General features: G+C 44.4%; 1 protein-coding gene across 1 annotated transcript in view; it reads right to left on the minus strand.

Annotated features, from left to right (window-relative positions):
* Nucleotides 1–11402, minus strand: part of LOC112139398 (receptor-type tyrosine-protein phosphatase mu) — a gene marked incomplete at its 5' end in the record, with an annotated part of 51603 nt that overhangs the window by 30349 nt on the left and 9852 nt on the right. The window contains 3 exon segments of the mRNA XM_024262182.1: nt 3260–3296; nt 6467–6543; nt 11116–11203. Of these exon segments, the coding sequence (XP_024117950.1) occupies nt 3260–3296; nt 6467–6543; nt 11116–11203 (202 nt within the window).

Raw genomic sequence — 11402 nt, forward strand, 5'->3', positions numbered from 1 at the left:
AAAAAAGGGGGGGGGGTCAATGGAAAAAGATCCTGTGAAATTTTATTGTGTTATTTTGTATTAAAGTGTGAAATACAGTAGTTTGACTTGGAAAAATTGTTGGATTTCATCCCACCTGTTATTTCTATCTCACATTACCAAGTATGTCTCCTGAAAACAAGCTGAAGTATGAAGCACCTCTAAAAGCAAGGTTGTTTTGAGGAGCATGGGATGAGAGCACTGTTGGACAGCGTGAAGTTGGAGAAGTTTGGAGGAGGCACTTCACAAGAGAGGAGCAGCAGCAGGAGCTTCACTTCCAGCTGTCAGACAGCGAGAGCTTCTATGTTTGGGGAGCAGGCCGCTCCTCTGAAGCAGAGATGGTGACAGCTGTGACAGCTGTGGAAATCCCCCAACTCCTGATCAACACCTCTGAGCACACACGCCAAAGAACACACACACACGCCAAAGAACACACACACACGCCAAAGAACACACACACACACATGCCAAAGAACACACACATGGACAGTATTCACACACTAATACACAATCATACACATGTAAACAGAAACAAATGTACATACACCATCACATATACACACAATGAAACACATGCACATACAGGAAAAAACACACATATACAAAAACACACACTCTCACAAAGACACTAGCACAAAACTCTAACACATGTACACACTCATACATAAACACACAGGCTTATGCACACAAACACGCTTACGTCCCACACATAACTTTGGCACTCCAGGTGACATTTGGTACTCGGAGGGGCGGCGTGTGTTGAGGGGGGGTGTTGTCAAGCGGACGACGGGAACCACCGAGGAGGATGCAGGTGTTCATCGAGGCAGTTTGCAGCATGGTCTGTGTAAATGTGTCCTCCGCACAGAGACCAAATTACAAGGTGGCGTGCATTCTTTGTGCTGAGAAAGCGAGCTGCAGGCGAAGACTTCCTGACAGACATCTTTACTGCAGCAGCAAAACAGTGACCAAGATAATGAGGAGCAGAGTTTGGGCAGTTATGCTTTTATGGAGTGACAGCTGCTCTACCTGCTGCTGTCACCCTGACAGAGTAAAGGGAGTCATCAATAATTCCACTACTAATGAGAATGGCTGTAGTTTACAGCATGAGAGAGTGGGGCTGAGTCGTTGCAGCTTTCTGTCACATTAGGAACAAATTAATCCTCTTCACCGCCAATTTGTCATAAATATATTTTAGCACATTCAGTGTCATTGAAAGGCTGCACGACTTTCTGAGTTGGTTTAGTCGAAGTGTCACTCAATCTAAAAACTTTGCTGAGGAAGACAAGAAACCCCCATTTCATTTTCAGCCAATGCACCAGTGCCCAGGTGCTCTTTTCAGGTGCTACAGTATTCAGTTTGAAGGAGTCAGGCCTGTCTGCCTCTCCTATCATCTTTGCTTCCTGTCAGTCTGCCAGAGCTGATGTTGAATTATAAATACAGATTGTTCTGTGTGCACATACATGCACATACCACCACTTGCAACTATTGGATGCCTTTCAGTATTGGCTTTTTTTTTGCACTTGCACTAAAAAACAAAGATTCCTTATGTACACTCAAAGAGACCGCTGACTTTTGCTGGGTGTTTGGAGGATTTATGTTAATGTTGGTCCAAGCCTTGAAACATCTTTTGCCAATTGGATGATTACAGTATCGAAGTCAATGATTCAATACAGCGACTCAGGTGGGTGGGGTGTTCCCCTGAACCAGAGGCACAGCCGGAAACTGTTCTCAGCCGTGGATGGAGCCTGTGCTCTTTATTCTCCTGTGGCTCCCGGCTTTTTGTCGCTGGGGGATCTGGCGGTGGTCCCTCTACCTCAAGCCTGGGTAGAAGATGAGTAGCTGTCCAGCTGACCCTTAAATCTACCGTTCCCACAGGGAGGCCTTGGGTGTCTCCTGCTGGGGGCTTGGTGTGGTGGAGACTGGGGTTCCACTTCTTTTGTTTTTACTTTCTACGTTCCACGGCATCGTCCTCCACAGTAGTAGATAAACACTCACCACAGTCGGCTCATCCTTGCACAAACAGGATATTTGTAGGTGTGCAGGAATGACTTGCTTGATGAGTTTGCTTGTATGCATATATTTATGTGTGTGTGAGCTGAGCCGTGTTTTGTGTACGTGTCAATATGTGCATGAAGGTTTCTGCAGCCAACATGTTTGTTTGTAATATTTGAGTGTGTGGATGGGTGTGTCTGTAGACAGGCCCCGCCCTTTTGAGGAACATCTAAGCTGACGTTCCCATCAATGTGAATGTCATGATAATAAACCCTCAGCAGCTTGTTGCCGCTCCTTGTTTGTTATCCTGCCCCCTCCTGTGTGTTTCTTTAATCATCCTACAATTTCTTTACCCCCTTTTTTCCCCTTTCTTGTACCCTTCTGCCCCCCCAACCCCCAATCACCCTCTGTCTCCTGTCTGGTCCATAAAGAAATGTTTAGAAATATAATAAAATACAGTTTAGCCTCAAATTCAAAAGAGGTTTCTTTAAATATACACCCCTGTCTGAAGCTCCCTAACCACCTATAGTAACATCTGCCCCCCCAGTAGAAAGCCTCAGCTCTTGACTGTTTGCTCAGCAGCTGGATGGGACAAGATACCATGAAAATCCAATAGAAATGATTGTACAGCCATTTTAAGCTTCACCTGAAAGAAGGGCCAGCAGAACAAAACATCAACTATATTTGAGGGGCCATGCATCCAGAGAGACAGACAGGAGTGGAGTCCATCTCTACCAGTGCAACAGAGGACTGAATCGAGACGCAGTACTCTAATAAGAAGACAGTGATAGAACTCCCTTTGCAACCAAAAACAGAGTTAATTCTTTGAGGCATATTTTTTTAAGGTGACTACGTCCAGCTTTTGTGGGCTCTGTTGGAAAGATTCACAACAATTAACCACCAGATTTGACATCTAGGCCGTGAGAGCTCGTCACAATGTAAACCTGATGGCTAGATTAACAGTACAGCATGTGGTATCACAGTCAGCTGATCTATCTATGATGGGGGGGTGAATATGTGTCTGCTGAGAGAGGCATCAACAACCCNNNAAAAAAAAAAAAACATACACACAAAAATACACATGCTGATACCTGACTGAGCAGCAAACAGCAGAGTTCTATCAGCAGATGTAAACAGTGACATCCATGTTTCTCATGAGCAGTGGACAAATACGGCCTCAGCCTTAAATGTAAATACAAAGACCCTTTATATTACAGTATAGAGGGTGAGGGGGGGATGTCATTCTTACCCTGAGTGGCAATGTAGTGATTCGGCCTGTGGTATCCCTAAAAAAAATGAGAAAACACAGACATGAGAAACCATGCGCCAGTGAAGGTCCTCATTTATCTAGGTGACAAAGTCTTATAGCAGTCATGGAAACTGGACCTAAAATCTCACCAAGACCTGATGCCACGAGTCAACCTCAAGACGCCATCTTTGATGGTTCAAAGATGCCAGGCTGACACAAAGCAACTGTTAAATCTCCGGAGCGGACGCTGGAGTGTTTATGCAACATGAAAAGTTCCAGAGGCACTTGCACTGCATCCAGTCCGGCCTCTGCGGTCCTGCCTCTGCCGTCTGGCCTCTGCGGTCCGGCCTCTGCGGTCTGGCCTCTGCAGTCCGGACTCTGCCGTCCTGCCTCTGCGGTCCGACCTCTGCGGTCCGACCTCTGCGGTCCGACCTCTGCGGTCCGGACTCTGCCGTCTGGCCTCTGCGGTCCGGACTCTGCCGTCCGGCCTCTGCGGTCCTGCCTCTGCTGTCCGGCCTCTGCCGTCCGGCCTCTGCGGTCCAACCTCTGCGGTCCAGCCTCTGCGGTCCGACCTCTGCGGTCTTGCCTCTGCAGTCCGGACTCTGCCGTCCGGCCTCTGCGGTCCGGACTCTGCCGTCCGGCCTCTGCGGTCCGGACTCTGCCGTCCGGCCTCTGCGGTCTGGCCTCTGCAGTCCGGACTCTGCCGTCCAACCTCTGCGGTCCTGCCTCTGCCGTCCGGCCTCTGCGATCCAGCCTCTGCGGTCCGTCCTCTGCGGTCCGGCCTCTGCGGTCCGGACTCTGCGGTCCGACCTCTGCCGTCCGGCCTCTGCGATCCAGCCTCTGCGGTCCGGCCTCTGCGGTCCGGACTCTGCGGTCCGGACTCTGCCGTCCGGCCTCTGCCGTCCGGCCTCTGCGGTCCAGACTCTGCCGTCCGGCCTCTGCTATCCGGAGTCTGCGGAGCTCCAAATCTGTTTCATTGGGTTTAAATTTTTGCCAGAGCCGGGCCGGGCCGGAGCATGGAAGCGAGTGTTAAGTACACCCGGTACATTTTTCAAAACCAAGCCTATTTTCCACTGAACTTGCCGTTTTCACCATGTTGTAAACATTACAGCAAAAATGCAGGACCGCAGCCATCCATGACCAATGTGAGTCATCGGCCATAGCTACATGGGTAGAGAGTCTGCACGGAGCTGGACCAGATGCAGTCCGGGTGTCACTTCTGTGACTGCTGGAGAGTACAGGGTTTGGGGTTCCCCGTCCCCAACCCAGAGAGCCAAATACTGGCTTTTGTTCCAGAAGCTAAAACTGACTGAAATCTGAAACAGCAGAATTACGTCAAAGGGAGAAGTTTAAAAAACAAAAACGTTCATCTTTTTTTGGCCGATACACTAAGCCTGCAAGAACAATAACAGCATTACAGCTATACTGATAAACACTAACTGTAATAAGCTGAGCAAATAAAAAATAAATGATTGTGAGTGTTTAGTGAGAAGGGTTGGAAACATCTACAGATTCATCTTAGCACTGCATCATTTAAATCTACAGCCAGGAGTGCCAGCAAGCTTCCCCTGAGCAGACACACAACAGGCATAACAGGGGTTCAAAAAAAATCCCTGCTGTAGACAAGAGGAACACATCCATTCTGCTCTCCAAACTCCAACTCACCAGAAGTATGATGGAGTATAATAACAAACACTATAGGAACTGCTCATGCACATTCCAATTTATTGGCAGAAAAGGCTTTTAGAGAAAGGTTAAAAAGCTTTCTGGAGAGCAAAACACCATTACCCATCTGCCTGCATTTTTACTAAGTACTTTTCCACTGATTTTGGCTGAGCAGCAGAAATCCTTCTCAATCAGTCCCTTTTTAAAATGTGTATATCCTCATCTTTCTTGTTGTCAGGGTGTTCTCTGCAGTTCCTCCTTTAGCAGCGTAATAGACCATAAAGAGGAGAGTGGGAAAGGTAAATAATTTAAGCCTTTAGCATTTGCAGTGGCACACCTTGCATTATTAATTTATGTTGGATAGTGTAACAAGAGATTACAAATGACCACATTAGGTTGGGTGGGGGGTGGAGACTGAGTGTAAATCGTCTCCACTTAGAGAATCCTCCCATTACACATGTAGCGGAAGCATCTGCTTTAGGAGGCTGTGAGCTGATTGGTCACATCCTGCTGTTCACACTGCTATTAACAGCAGATCGGGTCAGATTAAGAGGCCAGAGCAAACCTGTGTTGAGCCAGGAGCGTCTCTTCAGCTCATTTAGGGACTTTTAAGAAATGTCTTGGCAGAGTGAATTAGCAACGGGAAGTCTTTGAAATGTATTGTTTTATTATGTTCCTCCTTTTTCATTACAAGAAGAATATGAAACATTTGTAATAACTTATAATTAAAATGAGCATTGAAGTGTTCTCAACCTTCCTTTTCAACAATCACTCAGGATTTTTTCACACAAATCTTCTGCGTGCCTGAAGATCAAAAGAGCGAAAGTGGTCATCTGAAAGCTCGGTTCGCTTGTTTTGGATTTTATAAAATCAAAAATTCCTGAATGACTGATTGCATAAGCTTCCAATCTGTGTCCTAGCAGATGCCTGTGATAATATAACCATCGCTTTGAAATAAAACAATAGGAAGACTGTCTTTCAGATTCACATTTATCCATTCTCCTCCATTCATCCAGGACCAGGTCGTGAGGGCAGCGATCTAGACGCTCAGGTTTCCTATCCCTGTTCCCACTTGGAGGAACGTGGAATTTGGAATATTGGATTCCCAGGTCAGTATCTCTCCAGAAGTCTTAGGTTATGCCCACAACACCTTCCCAGATGTACATCAGGCTTCTGGACTAGCACTTAGTTTGTTTATTTTCTCCAAATGAGAAATTTTACCAAGATAATTGTGTTATTTCATTCAGATTGGGATAAAAATGTGATTAAGTGACTAGATAGGCACAGATCGAATCTTCCATCAGTTTCTCATCTTTAATCTCTTTACGTTTCCAGAACATGTGGCAGCTTTAATAGACTAAAAGAGTAAGCAGTTAAACGGAGGAAGGCTTTCCATCTGAGCCTTTTCTGCGAGTTCATGTGACAGACAGGTGGTGGGGGGGCATGGTGGCCATAAGGCGACTGTTACCAGCTTCCCCCCACTCCTCAAGAAGCAGCGCATTGACCTTTGCGCTGGTGGCGCTGGCTGGTGTGTGTACTTACATCAACATAATTTGCATTAATGTAATCGGAGCTCTGTTCCCCTTCCAGCGCCTGCAGCCTGACACGGGAGTGATCATCTGGAAGAGATGCAGAGAGGAGGAAGCTAGCATTGAATTAATCACTTTAACGAGGCCAGTGAGGGAGGAGAAGGACAAAGACATAGATGATGAAAAGACATACAAATAAAGATGAAGAGACTTGATGTGGAATAGATCGGATTTGAGTCCGCTCTGTCTGCAGAATAACGTCCCATTCAAAAATCTGGCCTGTTTTTTGTTTTTTCACTTGAATTTATTTTTTGCATGGCTACATTTAAACAAGAGAGACAAAACTTCTAAGAAATTCTAAATGTAAAAATAATAAGTGGGACCAAGAGGCCAAACATTTTAAAGAAGTCAAACCAGGATTTTCTTAAAGGGGCCCCAGCCATTTAAATTCTACTTTTTGAGGTTTTAAATGCATTTTACTGTTCATTCCTCACTATATCATAGGTTAATTGGTGACTCTAAATTGTCCCTAGGTGTGTCTCTTAGAGTGAATGTGTGTGATTGAGGCCCTGCGACAGACTGGTGACCTGTCCAGAATGTACCCCGCCTTCGCCCATCAGTAGCCGGGATAGGCTCCAGCACCCCGCGACCCCGAAAGGGAAGAAGCGGTCAGGAAAGTGAATGAATGAATTCCTCACTATAAAGAACCTCAAAACGGTATTTTGATCCGTTTATGCATTTAAGAGTAATCTTCTAAAAACCTGCACTGTCTGCAGCAGCCCCTCCCATACCCACGAAAACGAGCGGGTGGAAACGTGCTGATGTAAGATGGATGCCAACAGCTCCCTCCAGCCTGCTCTGACAGCTCCGCCCCCAGACTAACACAACACTCAATTTCTCCACTGAGCCAGTGATGGTCAGCAACCAACATTTTAGTTGCAGAATATCGTATTTCTTCCAGTTGTGACCTGTCTTCAATAAATTCCGTCCCAAACAGATGTTTGTCACTTTAGACGGTCCGTACATATGGAACCAGCCGCTGCAGTCCACTTCATGACGTCATCCCAGAGAAATCCGTGTCTGCATTTCTCCCACAAAAATAATCCAAACTTCTTCAAAGAGGGATTCACACACCATATGTCTGCCTTTGGAAGCCTCGCCCACCACCACACTGGGGTGGTCTTAAAGGAGCCCTAAAGTAAAAAAACACCTGTTTGAGCTGGAATTTATTGAAGACAGACACAACTGGAAGATATACGCTATTCTGCTTCTAAAATGAAAGTTGGTTGCTGATCATCACTGGCTCAGTGGAGAAATTGAGTGTTTTGTTAGTCTGGGGGCGGAGCTGTCAGAGCAGACTCTTGTTGAAAGAGGCGGTCTCACTCTGTGACATCAGATTGTGAGGACCCGCTGGTTTTCGTGGGTATGGGAGGGGCTGCAGGTTTTTAGAGAATTACTCAGAAATGCATGAACTGATCAAAATACGGTTTGAGGTTCTTTGTAGAGAAGAATGAACATTATAATCACTTAAAACCTCCAAAAGTTAGTCTTTCATGGTATGGCCCTGAAATTTAAATAAAACATTTTTACTGGAATAAACTGTTCATCCACTGTTTAGGATCAAAGCACTAATAAACCCAGTTCCGTTCTTGGACCATAAGGGTCCAAACAAAAAGCTCAGTAATGAGTTACACCATTCTTGTTGGTCAGCTCACACTTTGGTTTTGTATGCTTGATGCGAGTGTATGGGGTCAAATTTAGTTTAGCTTAAAGTGATTAAAAACAGATAGTAACTTTTAAAAAAATGAAAAGACAGTTTGAAACCTGAAAGTGGACATTGTAAACTTGAAGGAATGATTGAAAATCTGAGGAAAATAAGTGTAAATTTAAAACTTGAATAAAAAGAAAAAAATAGACCTAAAACTGTTACCAAATAAAAAGAGTAATGTTTATCTGTATTTTCAAATTTTTCATTATTCTGTCTTTGCTTTTAGCTTTCAGTTTTCAGTTTCAATTAAGTTTTGAAGTTTTCACTGCTGATCTGATTTCAATGTAGGGGCGGGGCTATGAGCTCATTGGCTCCCAGGACATGATTTCCCATCAGGTGACAGGGGAGACTCCTCACGACACACTTTCTACACTTTTCTCAGACAGGCATGAATAAGTTCACATTTTTCTTTTTATTTGAACTCATAAAGTTCCAACCTTCAGAAAAAAATAAGTTCAGGATTATAATGAAACCAAGGATCTAATTGTGATGATTTATGTAACACTGGCGATCTGCCTGTGACGCGTCTCCGTAAAACACGACAGAAAGGAGATTAATAGACAAGCTCAACGGCAAAGTGGCCCAGAAAAAATGTGATCCGAGATATAGAGAGGGAACACTCAGAAGTGACGATGCTCTCCCAAAAGCTGCAACATAAGCAGACAGTGGTCCGGAGAGGAAAAGACGTCACATCGCCATCACCTCTTTATGAATCATGTTCCAGTAGCCAATGATCTCAAAGCCCCGCCCCCACAAAAAAATAGAAACTGCTGTGAAAACTGAATTGAAACTCTAAAAGGCTTTTGGGATGATTGTGTTAAGTAGTGGAGACAGCCTCATCCTCTGTCCAGAACGAAGGTCCATTTTTGTTAACTTCCCTTTCCATCCATCCCCAGGAGAAGACGCTGGATGGTTGTTCTCCTGAAAACCGCCTGGTGTCAGGCAGGCGTTGGGTTAGGAAACATGGTTGGTGTTCTCTTGTAAAGTTCAACCGAGCGATTTTGTGGCGTCGATGGAAACATGACCTTTGAAGAAAGTTCCTTTGCAGGTGTTGTCTGATTGTTACTGGGCAACAGTCAGCATCAGTCATGGTGTAAACGTGGGGCCAGGACTACAATCTGACTGTTAAATGCTGCGGTTTCAAACTTTTGATCGGCTGAGGAACAATATGCTTCATTTAAACTGTTAATTTTCAATAAACTGGCAGCTAAAACATTTGTTCTCTTGCTCCTCTTTAATCTTTTTGTATTTTGAAGCTCTATTTAGAATCTTGCTAAGGTCCAACTGTAAAAAATGGTAATTATTGTAAATGTTTTGACTGGTTGAGATTTTGACAAGGAGTATTATTTATTTTTATTTTTTATTAACATGTATTTAATAGGGCTGTCAGATTTGTCGCGTTAATTACTCGTTAATTTGACATGTGCATGACGCCGACAATTTTTTTGACGCATTAATCGCGGATTTTCTGATACCTGCCTTTCCGTCCCGCCCTCTAACTCACCGTCTGCTCTCACTAGATCACGGGCGGGTCTCCAACCACCGAACTGCTAGAACCGGCCCGGCGCCAGGACGCGGAGAGCTCCTGCACCCAGATGGCGCAGTGGTGTGAGCTGCTGACTCACAGTCAGAAGGTCATGGGTTCAAATGAAGTGGGATCCGAACACTCGTTCTCCTAACCCGGCTCCGGTTCGCGTCCAGTACCACGTCTGGTGGTACCGGCTCGCGTCCGGCGCCGCGTCCAGAGAGCTGCGGACCCCAGACGTTCCGAACAGCAAGCGCACCGGGGGACGTTTTAAATGGAGTTTAAACAACGCCAGTTATTTGTAGATGAAAAGATAAACCTCAGCTTTGAGTGTGTGGCCCGTCCCTCTTTCGCCGCGCGAAAATATGCAAAATATCCCAAAGTTCTGGAGGTTTAAGCGTGATCCAGCCCCAGCATAGCGGTCTGTCTGCCGGCATATTCATGGTGTGAGCTCCGCTGGACACGTCGCTGCATCGAGCTGCAGCCAGAGAACGCGGCGGCAGGAACAGACTGTCAAACTATCCACAGAGTATCCCGCTTTTCTCAGTCTTTAATGTTTTAAAAAACAAAAGTTGATTGGAAATGATAAATCTCTATTTCATTTATTACTGTAGTTCAGCAGAGGAGGAAAAGATTTGGTCCTGACAAAAAATTGACATGAAAGTGTTATGGAAATTTTATTTTTGATGTTTTTTATTTTATTTTACTGAACGTTGATTGAAGTTTTGAATTTAAAATGCCCTTCACTTGCACTTGGGCTTTTGTTAGGCATTTTATGTTACAGCCTTTTATTGTTAAGAAAGTTTATCTCAATACAATGTTACAAAATAAAGTATTTCTGATGAAAACTATTAATTTTGTCATTCTTGTTTTCATAATTAATGTAGAACTGCTAAATTCCACGAACCACACGTTTTTTTCCTAAAAAAGGCCACATGTAAATTTGCGATTAATCGCGAGTTAACTAGGGACAATGCGATTAATCGGAATTAAATATTTTAATCGCCTGACAGCTCTAATATTTAACCTAGAAGTCTCATTGAGATTAAGATGTGTCTTTTACAAGAGAGTCCTGGCCAAAACAAATAATTATGGAATATGATCCAGGACTAGCATGAATATGTAAGAACAATTTGTGAACTGAAAATTCTAGAACATTTTTTGAGTTAAATATAAAAGGCCATCCTGCACAGGAAAAGACAGCATGGATAAGAAACAGATTGGAAAGGTCAGAGCTATTTTCATTGGCTGACAAAAAAACTGTTTGAGAATCTTACAGTCGTCTGATCACAAGAAAGTCAGTAAATCTACCATAGGAATGGAAAGACATCAGAAGTTCACCAATGCTTGATGGTGATTTTGTACACACATGCAATGATATTTCCATAGCGGTTCTTCATGCGGTTCTCATCCATCTTGGCAGAGTCCCATGGTGCAGTCTGTCCTTCAAAAAAACTCTGAAACAAAGACAAGAAAATGACATTTAGCGTTTCAAATGAACATCTAAAAATAACCATCCTAATTTTTAACACTGGAAATAAAGAAAAGACATTTACATCAATATGACACATGAAGCAAAATGAGAGATTTTTTTCTGAAACAGAGTGTGGCATTAGGGAGGAGCAGTGTGTGTCACAGTCAACCCCCCCCCCCCCC

Source organism: Oryzias melastigma, linkage group LG17, assembly GCF_002922805.2.
Source record: "Oryzias melastigma strain HK-1 linkage group LG17, ASM292280v2, whole genome shotgun sequence".
Classification (NCBI taxonomy): domain Eukaryota; kingdom Metazoa; phylum Chordata; class Actinopteri; order Beloniformes; family Adrianichthyidae; genus Oryzias; species Oryzias melastigma.